We start from the raw sequence: 22,348 nt of genomic DNA on the forward strand, positions 1-22,348 counted from the left end.
TTGTTTGGTGGTGGTAGCGGCCATTCCAAGGATAACGGGTGTAATATTTTGTACCTTGGGGAAGTTTTGACCTAAGCTGGTAAAGATAAGCTTAGGAGGTTTTTCATGCAGGTCCCCACATCTGTACCCTAGAGTTCAGAGTGGGGGAGGAACCTTGACACTGCCTAAGCTGTATCACTGATGAACAACGTACTGTACCAATGTTTCTCTTACGTACAGATTTCGGAGCCACGTATCCCCCAGGGGCCATGCCAATACCAGTAGAGAGTTCGAACAGGTCGTTGAGTCCACTGCTAACCACAGCTGGGGTGGGTGAAGGGGCAAAAGTCGCAGGCACAGATGATGGAATGAAGGTCTGTCCCACCTGCAAGAGTTAGGAAGAAAGGGTAGTGATGAACAGTGTAAAAGTAGAATGCTGCTTATTAAATAAGGCATGAATTTGGGCAATATCCTGAATATTTTAAAGCACTTTACAGCTTCCCTGCTGAATTATCAAGAGTGCTAAATAATGCATTTGAATTCCAATGCTCTTGGAGACTAATCCCTGCAATCTTTGCTATCACCTTACCCACATGGTATCCTTGAAACCGCCACTAGTAGTCCCCTCCTGTCTAGGTAGGAAAAAAAAAAAAAAAAAAAAAGACTTCTAGGCTCGAGAGGATACACTTTAGGGAACAAGTCTCCACATGCCTGGCAAAAGGAGAAGATAATTTAAATCCTTTTCCTTTCTCCAAACTAATTGCCATGATTGCATTGAAATACTACCAAAGGACTTTGCACATCCAGAAATTATGGCAGAGCCATGATACAGCTGGGCGCAGAGGGTCATGTCATCCCAGCGGAGGAGGAGCTCTCTTAGTCCCATGATCAAAAACGGTTCACTCCTGTCCAGACTGGATATCTAGTCCCATTTGTTAGCCAGGAATGGAAAGCCTCTGCTACAGAAGTTCGGTTATTTCCCTGAAGGACTCAGTTATTAACAGCAGGAGACCAGGGCCATTCAATGAAGAAAACAGCTCTGCCTCCTTTTGCTCATTAGGGTCAGGAGTGGGGGACTCTCTCCAGAGATGGCAGCTCCAGTCCTGAAGAACTCACCTGGGGACCCAAACACTTTTGAAGGCCCCACTGCCATTCACTGTGGTGACAGCCGTCTGTTTTCACAAACACAGTGGTTTAGTAAAGCAGCAGTGTGTGGGGGAAAGATTATATCAGAATTATTATGTTAGAGGGAGCTTTTTTTTTACTGGAAAAAATTGATGGCACTTACTGCCGGGCTTCCTCCAATGCCCCCGCCAAGGTCACTGCCAAGCTGAAAGAGAGAAAGGAGAGAGAGAAGAGAAAGGCAGAGTTCATTTAAGCTAGGTATTGGATGCCAAGAATAGAGTTTGCAGTTCACTCGACTGAATCGCTGCAAACATGTCTCATACACTCACCATGCACAGGCCAGATGAACACTCTGTGTTGTGAAAGCACATATAGTGGGGGTTTCTTATGCTAATAAAGCTGCTTAGAGAAGAAGCTGGTGAATAACCTAACGCCTTGTAATGTTTCAAATAAACATGTTTCAATCCATCTTCCCACTGGGACTGAGTCCACATCTTAAAAAAAAAAGGAGTACTTTGAAGGTTGATCAATGAAAAAGCCAATCCAATCTACGACCTATCATCCGTTTCACAAAGTCTGTGTAATTCTTTGTGTGTTTCATGCACGAGTGCTTTTCCATGAAACCTGTAAGGTCAGCTACCAGCAGTCCTGAGCAGCTCTACAAAAATCCAGTAGGGGTAACCACGACGGAAGATAAAACTGACAAGCTTCAGGGCTCTAGGGAGTAGTTTCTAGAGTGCAGAAAAAGCAAAGACTTCACAATTATTTAAACACATCTTGGCTGTATCCTTTTAATGTGTGACTAATTTTAGTATTCAGAAAGGGGGAAGGGATGTGGACTTCCAGTGCGACCACTGCTTGTGCAAGCTCAGCAGTACACACTTTCCCTCCAAGGGTTCAGTTACCCCATATGGAAAACAGAAGAGCTCCTACTTGTATGCTGGGGCCTGCTCTACAGTGATAAGAGGCCTGACTTTAGAGAACAAAGTAATCCAGTATTTTAATAATGATCTCTTTGAAGCTACCAAGCTGCCATTTGGGGCAGCTAAAATTGTCCAACATGCTCCTCTTAGAACCACCTTATTCCAAATTCTTTCATTTCTGCTGTCCTTCCTCTCTGGATCACCATGCCTTTGCAGTTTACCTTTAAGCCTTCCTTTGCTCTTTCAGCTTACCATGAAGTTCCCTTGAAAATGTGAAGATTGTTTGGCTGAAAGGTGTAAAGCCCATGATACAATTTACTTGTGCATTTGCACCTTTCTGGATTTTCAAGAGACTATTCAGTGCTGGGGTCACCAGATGTGACCAAAACCTGCGATCCCAGGGGGATATCTACATGAACACAGGTATAAGTAATACTACTGATATTGCAGTGCTGCCTGCACAGAGCATTTCTCAATTCCATCAACATTTATAAATAATAAGGCAATACTGATCCATACTGAATATCTACCAGAGAGCCTCATTCTGCAGGCTTATCTGAGCTCACAAGCTTTTGCTAACAGGGAAGTGCTATGTATCTCACCACACAGTTTTCCAGTCACACATAGGACACAAGACACACGCTCTGACGACAAAGACAGACCACCACCAAAAAGAACAAGAGCGTACATGGAAAAATGCAGTGACAATCGCATGGGGAAGGGTTGGCTTGCTGGGACAACGCAGAATGTTATATGGAAGGCTCTGCTGCTAAGTTTGGCCCAGAGGTATGTGGGGCTATTTGACAAATAGGATCATCAAAGGTCCACGTGTGCTTGATCCAGTGCTCATGGAAGAAGAGAACGAAAGGTGACAGAATGGCCCAGAGCAGGCCCTGGAGCTGTGCAAGCTCAGAATCGGCAGGGCTCACGTACATCCCGTCCCCACCATATGGCACTTGTTCTTGGCCATTACCGCCCCACTTTCTGGCAGCTCTCATGGCAAGTGTGTGTTTGTATTTTAAATTGGCCAACAGATGGCATATTAACCAATTGCTTTCTTCCGCAGTGGATACAAATACGTTGGCTTGGGAACAAGCTTGGAGGCCTTTTTCAAGGCAAAGGCAGGGCCCTTTTGGATGACAGCACGGGCACCTGAAATCCTTTGGCTTTTACCAACCCCTTTGTTGCTCTGGGTTTCCCTCTTTCCATAGGGGCTGGAACTAGGGGTGCTGCCCCACTCACTGGCTTGAAGTGGATTGCATCATATACACGGTTTAGTTTGGTTCAATGGTTCTCAGCACCCCCACTATACGAACTGTTCCAGACCCCCTGCCTCTCTCGGGTATATCCTTCCATCCCCTACAGTAGCCGCCTAGCCGTAATGCTGCCTACCGCTAAAGGGGCATTAAAGAACACTGCAAAATTACACTAGCCTCCCTCGTGGCCAGAAAATCTAAGCGCACTCTTTGTCTCATAAAGCTTGCCCCAAAATCACTCCAAAACCCAGGTCTGCAACACGGTAGCACAAAATCCTCCAGGCCCTTTTTCCTCTGAGCTCTAATTCCCCCACACCACAGCAGCTGCTTCTTCATACATAGATCTCGATGCTTAGCGTGAGGAGAGAGAGCTGCTGGCATTCAAAGCAGCATGGAGCTCCATTCTTTTTCAGCCTACAAGTGTGCAGGGTTCAAGTGATCATTTCTCCTGGTTTACATCAGAGTCAACAGACGAGGTGAATGATGCTAGTGTGAAATAAGAGGAGCGGTGAAAGGCCTAAAACACCAGTACTGTGGTGTAACTGTGTGCGCCGATTAATACTGATTTCTTGCAAAATGGGGTTTATTAATCTTCCGGCTGCCGAGTTTCTAACCATTCGAATGCGTCCGTCTGACACAGCAGGGGACTGCTGTTCAAACAGCTCTCTCAGTCTGAGCCACATCGTAGAAGGAAAGACCTGAACACTTCTGTATTAGGACTGGCTTGCCACATAATTGCATGCAACTATTACACCTTCTCTCACTTTATATTCTTGCTTGCAGGTGTCAGCCGGCTCTGCACTCTACATCAAAAAGCAGTGAAGTCCAGGGGAAAAAAAAACAACAGAGAACAAATGGAAGGAAAAGCTGCAAGACCCGGTCATAACAGACTCATTTCTAAATGTTATCGCAGAGGATAGGGGTTTCTGGGACCCTTGTCTGATGAAACAAAAAAAAGAAAAACACTCCCATCAGGCAGCAAAGATCTTATATAAAGTACTATGGAAATTATTGGGAATAATTCTGCATAACCGAGACAGATGTTTATCAGCTTTTTATCAGTTTCTTACTCAGCTCATCTTGGAAAGCCACAGGCTCGAAATTCAAGGTTGAAAGACAACAACCAATTCTTTGTAACGCTGGCAATCTTGCTGTGCGCCGCCGGTCTGCGAGTGCAGTGGGAAATCTCAGAGAGACTGGGCAAGGCACGGCTTGTAAATATCAGGAGCCCCCAACTGCAGTCTCGTCTTTGAAGGAACTCCAGATTTATGGTTCTCCATCAGAGTTGGCACCGAAGCCTTCCTAACACATCAAGGTGCAGTCCCTGAACTATGTGGTGGGAACATAATTCCTGGTAGAGGTCACCCATGCCAGACAGGTGAAAGGGAAGGAGCCAGATTAAAGGCAGTCCTCCTGCCAGTGGTGGTTCTGCATGGACTACAGAGGCCTGACAGAGGGGCGCAGGAGCACCTGTTTCTCATTGCTGAGGGCCAAGGAAATGTGAGGCAGGGTTTCCGGCCTAGAGAATTTCCTTTACCCCTCCTGAAACATTTTACTTGCTTTCATCCCCCTTGAGTTGCTGCCTCCTGGAGATGTCTTTGGAGACAGAAGCAGCTTTGACCTAGGTCCCTCTGAAGCCTCTCAGTCGCTCTCAAACCACCTAACGGTTTTCTGCACAGCCATGCAAGGGCCTCCGCCTCCGTTAGTTCATATGCATGGGACAAAACTCAGCTGACGCATAATCTGTGCCACCCCAGAGACCAGGAGACCCTGGGACAGACAAAGGCTATTCCCCATTATGACCTAGAGCTGTAATTCCCCTGCTCACGTACACATACTTGCGCCTGAAACCTGGCATCGGCATGCATGGCACAGCTGAGAGATGCCTCTGCTGTTGCTACCGCGGCTACGCTGTAATGTGCGCACAAGCCGAGGGGTCACGCCACCACCTCGTTGTGTAGACATAGCCCGAGGCCTCTTCGACAGAGGCATCACTGTCTATACAGTATGCTGGAGAGGGAAACTGACACACCTGGTTTAAACTGTGACTGATTCCGAATAAATGCAACAAGCTCCCATTTGAGCCCAGTACACCCTATGCACAAGAAGATCAGTCTCAATTGGACCACCTGTTGGCTTGATACGGCTTTCTCTGCCCCCACCTTTCCAGGATATCTATAAACGTCTCCTGTTTAGAGACCACCGTTCCAGCCTGCCTGCTCCCTCTGCCAGGGGAGGGGGGTGTGTGTGTTATTTTAATATGAACTGAAAAGATGGAGAAGGTGATAACAGTGAGGTGTATGAGTAATGAAGAGAAAGGAGGCAGACCATGAGAACAGGAACCAATTACCCATTGAGTGTCCTCTCCAATCTGCAGTGACAGGCAGAATGAAGAAGGAAAGAAGCAGATATTAGTCAAGTGTAAAGCAATGCTGAACAAATTCCCTGGAGAACTGGCAGGATCTGTTAACCATCTCCATTCATTTTAACAGCAGGTGTCTAACTGGCAAGCCACCCTTAGCAGGAAGCACAATGCACCCCATGCTAGATGCGAGCAGACAATTAAAGACAACTCTGCTAGCAGAATGCTCAGATTAGAGTTGGATTAACACCACCCCTTACCCAGTCCAGCCTGACAGTCTTACTATTATGGTAGGACTGGTAAACAATCACTGCCCTTAGCATTATGGGTGACAGTCTCTGGGGACCTGAGGCTTGACCACAAGCAACTGCAAATTGCTTGGACAGCTTTTAGGGTTAGCAACCTGGCATTGTCCTGAAGGTCACACTGCCAGAAACAGGAGCTCCTTTCCCATGACTGAAGTACTTCCCCCAGAGCAGCCATTTCGGAGAAGGAGAGTGGCAAGCAGGCAGGCAGAGAGTTACTGGACGTAGCAAGGACTGCCTTCAATTATATCTGCCTAGCCATGCATATGGTCCCACCACTGTAATATCCTAGAAGCCACTGCACCCAAAAGAGGAAGATGCCAGACCTCCAGAGAGCAGCAACAGTAGCCCTGAACGTCAAGCAACTGCAACAGCCCTGCTTTATGTTAACTGGCTTGGATGACGCTGCAGACGCTCTGCTCTTGAACGGCAACTTGTCCTGCAATTTTATTCCACTGGGAGCAGTTACACTGACTTGCACGGCAACTCCGGCACTGCCATACAACACTACAGCACCTAGCTGCACGTTAACGGTGCTCCGTGAGGACAGAACTCTCAGATGTCTGGGCAATATACGTGGATTACAGGCTCCCACAGTCACGTCTGCAATGTTACGTGAGGTATGCAAAGAATCTAGTCCAGGTGCAGAGTGAGAAGAGACGGAATTACTGACAAGAGCTGCAACACTCGTGGTCCAAAAACTGAATCGTCCTTGGCCGTACGATTGCTAGATCTGTCGATGCAGCTATGTAATACATGGAGCCTTACTTAATTCGCGGGCTAACATGGCATGATTTTATTCATCTCACTATGTTGTCATGGTTCAGGGAGTTAGATGAAAACGCTACGTTACTAAGAACTTGCACAGTGTGAATCTCCTGTGAATTGAGTAATGGTCTCAAGTTGCAGTGGGGGAGGTTTAGGTTGAATATTAGGAAAAACTTTTTCCATTAGAAGGGTGGTGAAGCACTGGAATGAGTTCCCTAGGGAGGTGGTAGAATCTCCTTCCTTAGAGGTTTTTAAGGTCAGGCTTGACAAAGCCCTGGTTGGGATGATTTAGTTGGGGATTGGTCCTGCTTTGAGCAGGGGGTTGGACTAGATGACCTCCTAAGGTCCCTTCCAATCCTGATATTCTATGATTCTACCTAATAGCAAGGAAAACAAAGCATTTTCTGAATAAGCATCAATTGATTTGGTTGGCTAAATAGCCAAGAAGCAAGCTGTTGCCAGTATGAGGATTGATTTGGGCTAATTTTATTTAAGGCATGGTTCTAGCTGCAAAGGGATTTGTGTGCGCGCCACATCGATAGACCTCCTTGAAGCTGTTAGACACACTTCAATTTGCAACCTCTTTTCTTTGGTTCACACATGGGCAGTTTCAATACGCAAGCTAATGGACTCTTGTTCCGTGTGCGCTTTTCTGAACAACAGGATCTAGGGGCCTGCAGAAAGACAGAGCTCTCATCCTGCGTGAACAGTTACGTCAGTGCACAATCAGGGCAGCACACTGTTAATGGAGCTGTCACACGAACAACGCAAAGTACCATTGATTTCAGTAGCACTTACTGTCATAATACTTGGTCCTTTAGGAGCGCCTCCATCAGAGGATCTCAAAACTATTTATTAGCTATTTATTTTGATTTAAATAGTAAAAGGAGGTGCCCATAAAAAGCTCAAGGTACCACAATGCTCAATTTAACATAACCCCAGCAGCATTAAACCATTAGGCAGGAATTCAGCCAGCCACCAGAGCTCCTTTCCACCACATCACTGATCCAAGAACATGCTCTTAACTCTCCTAAAACCCTATCAAATACGTGTCTTTTGCAGTGTGCCCAGTTCATCTAGGGCCATTTCTTTAACCTCTGAGGATAGGACAAGAAACAAGGGGCTTAAATTGCTGCAAGGGAGGTTTAGGTTGGACATTAGGAAAAACTTCGCAATTGTCAGGGTGGTTAAGCACTGGAATAAATTGCCCCGGGAGGTTGTGGAATCTCCATCACCGGAGGTTTCTAAGGGCGGGTTAGACAAATACCTGTCAGGGATGGTCTAGATAATACTTAGTCCTGCCTTGAGTGCAGGGGACTGGACTAGATGACCTCTCGAGGTCCTTTCAGTCCTACAATTCTATGAACTAAGTCTTACAACAGCCTTGGGAAATTAACAATTATCACCCCCATTTTGTAGAACTGAGGCACAGGTAAGTTTAAATAACTTGCTCAAGGTCACCAAGCAAGTAAGTTGCAGAGCCAGGAACAGAACCGAGCACCCAAGGACTGACTCCTAGTCCAGGGTTTTAACCATCAGATGAGGTTCCTGCTCTAACAGAGCCAAAATACAGACAAAGCTAGAACCATTAAGGAAAGTAATTACAGCACGTGTGTAAAATAATAAAATGGTTTAACTCTTTAAAACAAAATTACTGACAAGGGGCTCATTCCCACTGGGGACTAATGGGCAGGCCTCTATCATTTAAAAAACGAACAACAACAAAGCTGGCTTTTTTGAAAGAACACAGTCATCTGAAACTAGCCAGCTGGGTATGCAGATAATGCCAGGCACCCCAAATATGCCAGGCGCCCCTCTATGTATGGGCAATACTAGATCTATATCTACATATTTATCTGTTATACTGTAACTCACTCTTTAGATAAAATAGAAGTTATTTGCTAAAGAAATTAACCTAGCAAATGGCTGGAAGTCTCACATGCCACAAGAGACAAGGCCTAGCAAAGCTGAGGGAGGAATTCAATGAAATGCACAGTATTAATTTTCTGTGTATCAAGTTTTAAACAATCTTGTCACCATTCAAATGCCTGGGAGAGAAATCAATCTGTTTAAAAAAAATTTAAAAAATTAAAATATAAAATGATAATTTGCTCATCAGGCTGTTTCTTCTCTGCATCAGTCTAGCTGGGTCTTTCATGTCTTGTTTCTCTGCACACTGAGCATATCCCTCTGAAGTGAGACACCCTCTCTATAGAAGGCCTGCATTTGTTGAGGGCTCTATTTCTGTAATGGGTGATGCTTGAGAGCAGCATTTTTACCTATCAGATTAATGCCCAGCACCTTGACTAAAGAAAAGACTTATTTAGCTGAAGGATTCTGCCAGTAGCCATTCTAGTCATTCAATTACCAGTGCATTCTCATTAATCACAGCCACGGAGATGGGTTTCACCATATACGAGTTTGGATATTTGCTGGGCCATTTCTCTCCGCAATGATCAAGAGGGGTTTGTAAATATGTACAGAGCAGTTAACTTACAGACACGGAGCTCCTTGGGGCATTTAACCTCTGTCAGGCCACTATCTCCCCACACTGCGCTTCGGGCTGCAGGGTCATGCTAAAAACATGTGGCATAGACTGGATGTTTGTTGCATTCAAATAACCACCTTTCTCTGCACCAAGGAGTTTACTGGTGGTGAGGGGCAGGGCAATTTCTAGAGAGAGGAAGGAAAAACAGAGGGGAGGAGGAAGCAGATGAAAACAGGAGGGGAGGGGGATTGGGGAGACTAATGATAGATTAGGGAGAGGAGTCTCACAAAAGGAGAGGTGCCCGTGTGTCACAGCTCAGAACCAAACACAGTGGCTTTTTCTCTACTAGGCAGCAAGGACTGAGTGGCACAGATGCAGCATGAGTTGAGGAAAGAAACGCTGTTCATGTCACTCCTTAGTATCCCTTCCCGCAGCACAGACTGACCCCACAAAGCCATATTCAAATGTCCTTGGCAATTGGGAGAATACAATGAAGGTCCCTGGAAGAACCCTAAAACAATGAAGAGGGAGACTCAAAGCAGGGAGAAAGACAGACTGCAATGTGAGGGTGAGGAAGAGAAACAAAATTCCAGGGGGACGTATGGATGGCAGAGGGAAGAAAAGTAACAACTGAGGAAGATGAGATAGGAGATTCATTTTGGATCCCAAACTCATTATGAAACAGTACGAGCGGCCAAAAGAACCTCCACTTTGCCCACTGCCCCCTCGCCATGTGATGATCCCTTGTTATGAGGCGGGGGATGGAAGTGTCTCCCTCCCGGAGACTCAATTCAACCGCAGTTTGGGTTGTTAAACTCGGACGTCCCACACACACGTCCCTGTACCTACGCACACGCAGCACGTGCTCGGTCTCTCACATCCAGAACAACACACAGACAGAAACAGGTTAGTTTAGGGAAAGAAGGGCAGAGAGGGAAGCCCGGGATATACAAGGATGAGAGTCACTTGTACATATCACAGAGAGGGAGAAAACACAACAGGGACATGTGCAGCGGCACATCACTAGTAAGTGATGGGGGAAGCTCCATCTGGAAGGTCGCTCTAGCACTGTGTCTGTTACTCATGCAGGCAACCATTTTATTTCCCTTGAAGACTGAAGCAGGGGTGACCGCTCTGCCAAGATACAGCATTTTGTCAGAGGACACTGCATAGCCCCATGGATTTACTTTAGCAGAAGCAGAACATTAAACAAGTGACAAGACTCTAGGCTTCCTGCTCCAACATTTGTATTTCCAAATGGGTCCCTACAATAACAACTCCAACACGTATAGGAATCTTTTCCCAAAGTCTATTCTAATTAGGTCGTTATACTGCACCCATCACGATGGTATCTGAGCTCAAACAATAATAAAGAAACTGGGTGCACTGCACGCACAGTACCAGAACTCTAGCTCTTATACAGTGCTTTCCATCAGTAGATCATTATCCCCATTTTACAGATAGAAAAACTAAGGCAGACAGAGGGAAAGTGACTTGCCTAAAGTCACTCAGCAGGCCAGTGTCAGGAATAGAACCCAGATCTCCTGAGTCCCAGTCCAGTACTCTGCCCACGAGGTCACACTGCAATACAGAGGTACCCACAGAGAGATTTAGGTCGCTCTTTGGAGCGGCCACGGATGGCACTGTTTCGTGGAAGGTTTAGATGCAATTCAAGAAATTGTGATTCGGAGCGCCTGGTCATTCTTGCAACGTGTGGCAGTGGCTGTCGTTTGGCTCAGTGCACCGTGCTCCACTGCCATGGCCGCACAGCACGGGCTCCTCAGAATTCCAGCCAGGGACTAGCCTGCCTTCTCCACTGGTGTGAAGTGCACCTCTGCTGGAGACAAAGCGTTCAGGTGGACACATCTGACCTCTGCCAGCTATTAAAGGTCACCGGGTTTCCAGTTCATTAGCCAGGGAAATGCTAGGACTGGATGTGTGTGTTTAATGACTCTTTTACTAAGATTACTAGAGTGAATGGAGTATTTGGCAAATAAAGATTTGCTGCATCAGGGTCCATTCAAGCGCATGACAAGCTTCCCACTTCTAACCCGTCTCATGTTAGAAAGCTGATTAGACAGCGCTAAAGGCTAAGTGGGTTGCTGTTTGTTACTGCATGGCTGTCAGAGGTTGAGGACTACCCCACCCAGCTCTTTCTCCATAATCATTCTCATTACAGCTTCTGCCCAGCCTCCCTCCGTGGAGTGGAGGCATTGTGTATTTATTCTTGCTCTGGAGCTTGACCCTTTTAGTAATTGAATACCACCTTGTGAGCTGCTCTGGCGAAGGGGAGGACTAGGCAGAGCAGTGGAGTGCTTCTCCTGGCCTAGCCACAATTCACTTGTCACCAATACTAAACCAAGACATCTCTGGAGAATACTCTGGATGATGTAAGGCTGGTATAGCTGTACACAGCAGGCCATAAAGATGGACCTTTTAACAGGATTCACTGAAACTGGAGGGCAACACAAAGATCCTTTTGAAGAGGAGCCAAGGTATTTTACAAAGCACTGGTCCTTGTAAAATAAAAGCAACTCCTTAGTCCCCCTTCCTAGTCAGACAGAGCATGAAACAGACCTACCAACATACAGCGGGATTCTACAGCATGTGACAACATCCCATTTACTAAGGGAAGAATCTGGCAGCAGACTGGCCTGGAAGTAAAAATGGCCAAGTGTTCCAGGCCTTTCTGATTTGCCGTTGGGCTCAGGGCTGCAAGCACCAAAGAGAGTGAATAACCAAGGTCTTGCCAACAGCACAGACCATGAATGGTTCCTCCAGGGGTTCGTTATTTCTTACCAGCTGAAAGTGAGTAGAGACAGTGCTTACCAAGCTGTCCAGCCCGCCTCCCAGGAGATCCACAGCACCCATCTGCATGGAGGATACTTGGGGTACATTCACTGGAGGGCCCAGGTCAAGGTTCAGAAGGTCACCCAGAAGGTCACCCTGCGATGGAATAACCTGAGGCTGCTCCAAGTTTGTAGTGGTCGTGGTTCCCACTGGGCTGTCTCCTGCATCAGTGCTGCAGGGGGAGAGAAGCGAAATGAATAAGGGAGAATGGTTAGTCATCTTTGTTACTGGCTTTGGAGCACCAGGGAGCAAACAAGGCAGAAACAGGTGACCCATGAACAGCAGCCAAACAGTTCTAAGTGAGGTGTTCCATACGGACAGCTGACAAACCTATTCTGTTAGGACCCCAATTGGAGGTAACACAACTGGAGCTTCAGTACGTGCTCTGAGAACCTTCCACTGGTCAGACAAGTCCCACAACTCAAGAGGAGGGAAATTTCAGAGGTAAAAATCAGACAGAAACCTCAGCTCCAGCACAGCTGTTACTGGGAGAAGCAGCCACAAACTCTTCCAAAATAGGAGCCACGAAGGAAACACAAATGAAAACATAATAAAGATTTTGATTCTGAGCGGGTTTTTTTGGGAGATTAATATGATCCTGCCTGTACTGGGCCTATGAAGGAATGTACAACCTTGGGGAACAGAGGAACAGCCGTGTTAGTCTGTATTCGCAAAAAGAAAAGGAGTACTTGTGGCACCTTAGAGACTAACCAATTTATTTGAGCATGAGCTTTCGTGAGCCACAGCTCACTTCATCAGATGTGTACCGTGGAAACTGCAGCAGACTTTATATACACACAGAGAATATGAAACAATACCTCCTCCCACCCCACTGTCCTGCTGGTAATAGCTTTAAACTTGGAGAGTGGTCAGTTTAGATGAGCTATTACCAGCAGGAGAGTGAGTTTGTGTGTGTATGGGGGTGGGGGGGAAGTGAGAAAACCTGGATCTATGCAGGAAATAGCCCGACTTGATTATGTAAAGAGTTGTCACTTTGGATGGGCTAGCACCAGCAGGAGAGTGAATTTGTGTGGGGGGGTGGAGGGTGAGAAAACCTGGATTTGTGCTGGAAATGGCCCACCTGTTGATCACTTTAGATAAGCTATTACCAGCAGGACAGTGGGGTGGGAGGAGGTATTGTTTCATATTCTCTGTGTGTATATAAAGTCTGCTGCAGTTTCCACGGTACACATCTGATGAAGTGAGCTGTGGCTCACGAAAGCTCATGCTCAAATAAATTGGTTAGTCTCTAAGGTGCCACAAGTACTCCTTTTCTTTTTGCGAACCTTGGGGAAAAATGCACAGGCTTGGCTAAGGAGGAAGCTTATTATTCTAGTGGGGACTACCAAGTAAGTTTCCTTAAAGGACTTTCACTCTAGCTGCCCCAGGACCCAATGAGAAATTTACAAGAAAGATAATGCAGATCGCTTCAGCTGATGTTAAAACACAATAAAAATATCCTGCTCAGAACATCTGCCCACACTGGACTTTCTCCTTAAAAGCTTTTTGTTCGTAACTTGGGCTTTTCCTACGAGACCCCAAGGAGTAAAGAATGACATGGTTATGAAGGACACGGGGCATGCTATAATGCTGCTGTTCTTTTATTGTCCTGGGACTACAGCAAGAGGGTTATATTAATTCAGGTGGCAGTTTTGGAAAATGTATTTGGGCTTTCCCAGGACACCAGCATAGCTCCAGGGTCCTGTGTCCTAGCCTAACCAGTCCCTTCTCTAGCCTCCTCTGCTTTTGCCACCCCCAGAGAAGAACAGCAGCAAACACTTGTTGGAGCACATGTGACTGTCTACCGTTGCAGACGCGAACCTCCCACCCAAGTCTCCCACCAGCAGCAGCGTAGAGAGGAGATGGGAACAACAGTGTGGACAAATCCCTGGAAGCTGGAGAGAGCGCGATGCTCCACCTGAGTTGTGCACAACTCCTTCTTCTGAGCTGCTCCTCTGGCCCACAGTATTCCTTCCACGAGGCCCTACAGGTAACAACTTTGGTACGTATGCAGATTGGTGGAGCCTGACCAGAAATAGCTGACCAGCCGTGAGCTGCTTGCAATGTGGCTGGGTGCTGACCATCAGCTGAGAGCTGGGACGCAGATAAAAGCCAGCACAGTGCTTTGTTTAAGTGAAAATAGACTCCCTAATACATGCAATACCCTTCACACTGCTGACCACAACTATTACTAATGTCTCATAGGATTATGCCCACAGGCCTCATAAGACTTAGCCAGCTATTTCTGCCCACCGACCAAGACAATCAGGTCACGATAACCCTCATAACATGACATTCAACACAGATCTCTGCACAGCTCATTCCATTCCTCCTCAATTTCACTACGCAGGTTGAGAGGGAAAAAACCTCATTAACTTAAGCTGGTAGCAAACAGCATTGCTAAGGGGTTCTGCTTCCAAAAGGCATTATTCACAGCATAAATGAAACCAAGATCCCATCCAAGCTACTGGGTGAAAAGCTAAAAGCCACTATCTTCCACTAGGCAACCTTAGCTTGCCATATGCAAACGAACAGACTTCCCAGTGTTTTCAGCATTAGGAAAACGCGAGTCAGTTTTCTAGCATTCAGTAAGAGGACACCCTGTGTGCATGAATTCACTCTCCCCACAGCAGTGCCCCCGACAGGCTGCTTATTATGAAGACATGATTGAAGGTGGCAATTTGGCTCACAGCAGCACTGCTGCACAGGAGGCCTTTGCATGAGCTTGATCAATCTGTCCTTCGTCTGGGAGTAAGGGAGATCGTTACAGTAATGGACTCTGTTAGGCTGACCTCAAGCAGAGGAAACACGGTTTGCCACGGAACCCCAGCACTCACTTTTAATTTATGAAGGATGCCAGAGCCTGGTATCAGAATTTAAAGGGCTTCTTAAAATTTTCATTCCCCCCATCCCCCCTTTTCCCTACTACTGCTGCTGCTGAAGCCAGAGCTGTTTTCGGCCCAGGCAACAGGTAATTAAGTAGCAAACAAGACCAGAGCAATGCAGAGATATAAAACATAGCTACGCTGAAAGAGCAGAGTGGGTGGGCTGGCTGAGTAGCAGCAGCCGGTGTCAAGTCAGATAAGCAGCATGCACTGGGAGCTGATAAAGCTAGAGCTCTCAGTGAGAAATGAATTCCTTGAATTGGTTAGACAAGTAAGAGATGTTGGCGTCTGCAATGATTTGAAGAGCACTGCACAAGACAGCTGGTCACACTGTGGATCCGAGCTGCTTATGGGACCAACACCTCTACGATCCTGGAGAGCCTGTGGGTGGGAAGAGTGCCTGAGCAGTGCAGCCATAAAACTTTCCCTGCCTCCGTGCACACGAGTACTACACTGTACATCAAAACACAGGTCTCCTAAGGGCTTGTTACTGCAGGCCCTGGGGCAGTACTGCCAGGCGATGTTTCATAACCAGGGAAAAGGCAATTCAACATCCCAAAGTCAGTCAAGTTACAGAAACTCCTTTAGCTGTTAAGAGTAGCAGTATGTATAGAAGGACGGTGCTAGAAAACAGCAAAGGAACAATTGCCTATATGGACTGGTCAGTAAGATGGCAAAAAAGTACAGCGCTCCAGATGTCACTTCCCAGGGTTTCTGGTACACTGCCTCGAAAGGTGAGCTTTGATCTCAGACCGCCTGCTGCAAGCAGAGCTGCAACTGGAATGAATACATTTAGCAAGCCGGAGTGCTCACCTGAGAAAGCAGCCATGGTAACAAAGTGAGCAGCAGTACAGCAAGAATCCCTGAGGATTGGTAACACTTACTACTGGATTCCAGAGCACCAGCCAATTTCTCAGGCTGCGATCTCAGTGGGGCTTTTTTTGGTTTGTTCTTTAACTGTAGAGAAATGGTGTGATATCCAGGTAACGACCCAACCCATTTTGATTGTCATAGGGTAGTTCAGGCTTTCCACCATAGTTCAGACATCAACCTGACCTCATGTTAGCCCAGGCCAAACTTCAGTGATTGTGGCCAACAGGTTTTGCCATGCTCCCTGCTTTCAAAGATTCCTAGCATCAGAGAGAGATCTTGGCTTTTTCTTCCCCACTTTGCATTCCCCACAGCAGGAAAAGCCAATAGTGTAATTGGCAGTGCAAGAAGGGAGACACTTTCCACATAACAAAGGCCTCTAAGTCCTGCTTTCCCCCCAAACCTTTTGTACCATCACAGAAACGTACACCTCCCACTGGCTGTGTGCGGTTTGGCTGGTGTGTTTCTCATCCTGCCAGACCTGCACCACTCTATTTTCCCAGCTCCTATATCAGATTACCCTCCCCCCCATGTGCTCTCAAAGAACAGTGTGAACTTCTCTTTCCCCTTGCCCAATACCGAACAGATTCATCTCTAGGATGCTTCCCATCTCCTTTGGTCTAGAAGCTCAGAGGCTACAACCAGGGTGAGATCCTATCATGGGACAGGCTCTGAGAAGGCTCGATGAATGATGTGCAGACATCTCTGCAACTGGAAAAAAAAAAATCTAGCTTTTGTAGCAGGCCCTTGCATCTTTTAAGTGGGCTTATTAGGAGGAAAGAAAACAGCAGCCCTCTGACACCCTCCATGCTTGCTCCCGGCTTACCTTCCATGGTGAATTGGCAAGTGCTTGCGGTGGATCCCATGGCTGCCCTCAACAAAAGCATTGGGTGGTTTGTGGTACACAGAAGCCAGTGACCCGATGTGGCAGATCAGCTCATCCAGCAGAGTTGGCTCGATCAGGTCAGTCTCCTCGGAAATCAGAGGTTTTTCCGATAAGACCACTTCTTTGGCAGTCACAGGATCCGTGGAGAGAAGGCGCCAGTAGATATAGCCGCGATCCCGCAGGTCTGGATTGTCTGAATCCTGAGACAAAGCACTGCATTACTCAAGGGGTTGAACAGGCTTGACCACTGCAACGATATCCTGCTTCTGCAGTAACCCTGCTTTCTTGCATTGAAACTACCCACTGGAAAAGCAGCCTAAAGATGCTATCAACAGATTGCTATTCTGTGGCAATCACATCATCCTTAGTAATAAAAATTGCAGGGTCTGACCCCTTGCGCTCATTTCCAAACACAGCTAACCTACTTGGTCAGAGAGGAAAACTGGAGAACTTACATCTAGTGGAATTTAAAAGGGATCAAGTCCTCAAGGTTACTAAGCACAGAAGTTGACGCCATGCTTTAGAACTATCACAATTTAATTTCAAATGTGATCTTCAAAACGTCCTGAAGGACACATAGTGAAGACAGAAGGACAGGGGAAGGGGATCAAATTGACTCCTTTAGCCACATACTGATAGAATATGCATGATATGCGTATCATGAAAGACAATGATCAAGGATTACTGGAAATATGTCTTACCCAAGGACATTGGTGGAACAAGACAACACTGCAGGATGGGGCTGATTTGTCTTTAATCATTTACTTTTATCTAGAGTATTTTTATGCCAGAAAGGTCTCATTTATTCCTCCATTTAGTTAATACAATATATATGAGAAGATACAAACTGAACAGATCGTTAGGGCTTTCTTCCATTTTCCAGGCCCCTAGCTGTCAACGTTTTTGTTTTATTGGAGATAACTCTTCCCTAGCATGAAATCTACATTCCTTTTTCTTTCTTTTTTTTTTTTTTTAAATAAAAGCTCTGCTTAAAAAAACAAGGCAAACAAATGCTGTCCACTGATCACCCAGGCTGGAGTTTAGCAGCATAACGTGGATAAGTGCCTGTGAGTTTTCACAGTAGAGCTTTGGCAATATGTCTAACACTCTGTGTGTCCTTATTCACCCACCCAATCAGCCTCCTCCTTTTCAAGTTCTGTGATCCCAGACCTCTGACTTGCAATAATCCCCCTCCATCCCTCACCCCGGCTCAGGACTTTCTCCAGCATGCAATAGACAAGTGTCCATTTGTAATGAGATTGAGCTGGCTAAACTCATTTCACTTGCAATGATCTAGAAATGATCTCAGGTCTTTAGAGGTCAATTACTAATGCCCTTCTCACTTTGGCACCTCGCCTGGTGAGCTGCTCATCTCAATGGTGGACTTTTTTTTTAAAACCCTCTTGATCCCAACAAGGGATATTGATTCATCCTATATATAGTCACCTGCTCAAGGTCAGACAGGGCCTTTATGAGGGCAGATGAAGGAGGGAGGTTGAGGGGAAGATCACTTGCTCCAGACTGCCTTTAAATACATTCAGACTCAAGTCAGAATGCTTCTTCGGTAGCAGCTTTCCCATAGCCAACAGAACCATGCGACTTGAACCAGAACTGCGGGGGGACTCAGATTTTCCCCTCCTCTTTCCTATCCTGCCCATGAGAGACATGCAAAGACCAACAATATCTTCTAACCCGAGAAGAGAAACGTGCCCATTCTTTCACGCTAAAGTGAAAAACAGGGATCTCTACCTATGAATCAGAGCTCAGAACACCACCACACTAAAGGGCCTATTGCTAGCAATGCCTTGTTATTCATTTGAAAATACAATAAACCAGACTGAATCAAGGTTTGTGAAAAATAAAGTAGCCTATTATGATCCTAGGGTGCCTTTAAGTGTTTTGTGACTCAGCAGAGTAGGTTTTGGGATCTGGGATATTAGCCCATCATTAAAACCTCCACCACAACTAGCACATCTGTGGGCAGCCTGGGACTAAAAGAAATCCTCATGCTTGTGGGTTCAGAACTTTGCTTAGTTTCTGCTGCAGCATCCATTAGTTAGGAAGGGTTTGCCACCAGTCCTATCTCTCCCTGCTCTTCCACCCAGTGCATGATTTTAGTCACAAGCCATTTTCCTGGAGGAGGAAATTCTTTGGATTCTTACAGAACTCTCCCATCCTGTGCCTTACTTGCTAGTGAAGAGAAAACACCAAGGCAGAAATGAGGGCTGAGAAAGAATTGGGTAGCAGCTGAATGAGCGCAAAAGAACTGACGCAGAGTGCTTTGCAAACTGGTATATTGTAGATCCAAGCCCTCTTCCCTGAATGGGGAGAAATTAGGTGTGCATGAAGACATCCTTGAATCTTGCCTCTTGGTGGCAAAGACTGCCCTGGCATTGCCAAACTGCCTGCAACCGCAGTGCACGGACAGCATGGCTTACCAGCACCTTGTCTCACTGAATAGCTTGGCTTACCTGCGTGGCCAGGCTCAGGACCTGCTGAACCAGCTCCTGTGTTTCTGAGGGCTTCTTTAAGAACAACTTCACTATAGCAGTCAGCAGGGTGAGCTGCACCTAAGATAAAGCAGGGACACAGCAAAGAGATTAAATGAGCTACACCACATCAGCGCTGCCTCAGGTACACGAGGTTCGCTTCAGCATGGGGGCTAGCGCAGAGCTACTGGAGTCTCTTGTCGCATATCAAGATTGGGGATGCTCGTTATAGTGTTTTAATGCCACGGCCGGCAACAAGCAGCTGCTAATTGTAAAACAAAAGACATGCTTCCCATGAAGCATGTTAGTGTCTTACCCAATGGGTTAGCAGCTCAAATTGGTTTTAGCAGCTTGTCCTTTGTAAGTCTATGTCACAAACAATGTATTCGTTTCACCAGCCATGCAAAACATGCTGTCAGGGTAGTAGTGATCCCAGTGCAGACTACCCTATAGTTTATACCAGCACAATCTCTCAGTATCATGGCCAATGGGGCAGTTATTTTAAGACCTATCGGTCTAATTAATGTACATCAGGTTTCTCCTTTGCCCAGAGCAAAACCCACCTATCCGTTGCACTGATCAGTATTCTAGGAAGAAGCAAAACAAACCTTTTAAATCATCCTCCAGACAGCCAAGAAGGTCATTATTCCAGCCTCAGACTTAAGGTACCCCAGGCTGTTTAAACGTAACATATAGGGCTGGTTGAAAATTTTCCACCAAAATTGAAGGACAGAAAATTGGGGTTTTGGCTAACAGTGTCCCTTCAAAAAGGGTCTGCTTTCCACATAAAGGTTTGATTTTTGTCACAAAACCAACATCAAAAAAGTGAAATCGGTGGATTTGGAGATGCTGCTGTGGCGCCTCATGGGAGTTGTAATTCGTTGCCTAATGTCCCCATTCTTCTCCATGGGCTGCCCTCAGCGGCCAGGCTAGATCTCCCATTGTGCATCCAACACCCTCCTAAAGAGGAGGGGACACGGGCGCATTATGGTAGATGTAGGCAGACCAGATAGACTCGCCTACGGATGGGACACCCAAACGACACTTCCCATGAGGCACAGCATCAGCTTTCCCAAATCAAAGGGTTTTTTTGGGCTAAAATTCAAAAACCAAATCAGTTTTCTGTGGGGGAAAAACATTTTCCAACCAGCTCGACCAACCCAACCGTCAGCCACTTGTACACACTGCACGAGGACCTGAGAGAAGGGGTGGTGAGCACAGTTTTACCTGGGTGCTTTCGTCATGGAAGCCCTCCAAAAAGCTCTCCAGCAGCTCATCCGCATTGTCGATTCTCTCTGCGTATTCACCCACTATCCAGATCATGGCAGCTCTGGCATCTGGCTCATCCAGGGAGTCGAGGTTCTCGCATAATGTGGCAATGATGCTCTCATACCTGATTTACCAGAGCACAGCCATTAGCAAGGTCAAATCAAAGCGTTGTGTAACTGCATCCAACTCTCACTGGGCTGTTCGCGCCAAAACACCCTGAGACCCAAGCCAAAATGATTTACACTTTTATGAGCCACAAGAAACACATAACAAGGATATTAATTACCTCAAGATATTATTCCTACACACTCCCCTTCCAAAGGGGTGTGTGTCAAAGGAGGTAGATTTCAAGGGCTCCTCAAGAGCTTTGTAATTTTTTCCCCTCTTTGTAGCAAGTCTGTGCAAGAGAGAAACTCCAGGCACAGAGTTGCCGTCATTTCTCTCTCTCACTCTCTCAAAAAAAGGATCTTTGATTCAACAGTTCAAATCAGCTGAATCACTTCCCTCGAGTCTGTATCAGATCCTGCATTTTCACTGGCAGCCCTTCTTGGCTGGAAATTCTAATCTGTGTATTACGCACCCCCAGCTCCTAATGGCTTAGTTGGGACATGGCCATTGGCATAGGATCCTAGGCTTAATATTCGGTAAGTGCTTTCCCACGCTCTTCTGATTATCCTGATGGTGCGGAGGGCATCTACCCTAGTAATGATAGCTGGATCTGGCATAGAAACCTGAGGAGGTTAATCATTAGTACCAACTGATCCTGGAGACTCAGCTGAACGATACCGATGCATCATGCCCTAGCTGAATGGACAAGAGCCCCTTGCACAAAAGGGCTAAAAGGGGGTACTGGCCCACCCTGTGAGAATGCTAAGCGGTAGAAAAGCCCATAAGCATTTCATTCAATACCTCTGCCTGGAATCTCTTAAAGTGAAATGTGTTTATGAGCCTCCTACCAGAGCCAGTCATCCTGCCCATACATCAATTGTGAAATCAGACAGCAATCCAACATTAGAGTCCCTTTGTACCAGAGTCCGAATGGGGGCCACTGTTCAGAGGGAGGGCCACCACACGCCCTAAAATTAGTTATACCGACAATATGAGCGGCTGGCTAGGCTGTGCCAAGCGGAACGTAGGTTGTTTTCCTTCACGACATCACACAGGCAGTACTTGCACATACTTGTTGGGATACTTGCGGAAGATGTCCCTGATGACAACAATGGCCTCTTGGACAACGTAGTTGACCTTGGTTTGGATGAGGTCCAGCAGCGTGCTCACGCAGCGCTCTGCGGATTGCTGGGGAGAGGAGAGACGCAGCACAGTCAGACTACAGCTGCAGCTCCAGACAAGCCGAAGAAACCGTACAGGCCGTGGTGCCTTTCCACCCAGCACGCCGGACGTAACTGGAGCCCAAAGTAGTAGGAGCAGGGGGAAGAAAATGGGGCTGTACTTTAGCCAGTCCCACAAGATAAAGGAGGGCAACCAGTTCAGAGCACGTCTATGGACTTCCAGAGCATGCTCCATATGGTGATCCGTGCCTGTGTATTACAGGGAATTCGGCGCTTTACTCAATAGAAATATCGATTCTTTGACCCAAGCTCTTGCCAAAGGACAAAGTTATGGCTGAAATGATTCTGTACCAGCAGGTGGTCGGGTCTGCATACAGGCAGAAGTTATGATTAATGGATAGTATCTGCAGAGATACTTAGGCCATCCCCTTGCTGGCTAATATACAGAACGAGCTACTACGTGTGCACTGCAGGAGTTGCTTATCACTGTTCAGACATGAGTGGGGTACTTGGAGAGGGGCTGGCAGAAGGCGTGGGTGTGCATGTGTTGGCAGAGAGGGGGGAGAAGCAGCAAAAAGCCATCGCTATGGCTGGGTTAGTAGCA

General features: G+C 46.6%; 1 protein-coding gene across 6 annotated transcripts in view; it reads right to left on the minus strand.

The window, feature by feature from the left end:
• The window catches only part of AP2B1 (adaptor related protein complex 2 subunit beta 1), a 100,273-nt gene that overhangs the window by 37,879 nt on the left and 40,046 nt on the right, over window positions 1–22,348 (minus strand). For 4 of the 6 annotated variants that reach the window (XM_048823565.2, XM_048823563.2, XM_075120797.1 and 1 more), the window contains 8 exons: window positions 21,636–21,751; window positions 20,414–20,579; window positions 19,169–19,267; window positions 16,638–16,897; window positions 12,036–12,228; window positions 5,634–5,654; window positions 1,268–1,309; window positions 218–364 (listed from right to left, as the gene is read on the minus strand). In XM_048823565.2, the coding sequence (XP_048679522.1) occupies window positions 218–364; window positions 1,268–1,309; window positions 5,634–5,654; window positions 12,036–12,228; window positions 16,638–16,897; window positions 19,169–19,267; window positions 20,414–20,579; window positions 21,636–21,751 (1,044 nt within the window). The remainder of the gene's footprint in view (window positions 1–217; window positions 365–1,267; window positions 1,310–5,633; window positions 5,655–12,035; window positions 12,229–16,637; window positions 16,898–19,168; window positions 19,268–20,413; window positions 20,580–21,635; window positions 21,752–22,348) is intronic. The other 2 variants (XM_048823566.2, XM_048823567.2) reach the window with 2 other exon arrangements.

The sequence above is a fragment of the Caretta caretta genome, chromosome 17 (assembly GCF_965140235.1).
Source record: "Caretta caretta isolate rCarCar2 chromosome 17, rCarCar1.hap1, whole genome shotgun sequence".
NCBI classification, from domain to species: Eukaryota; Metazoa; Chordata; order Testudines; family Cheloniidae; genus Caretta; species Caretta caretta.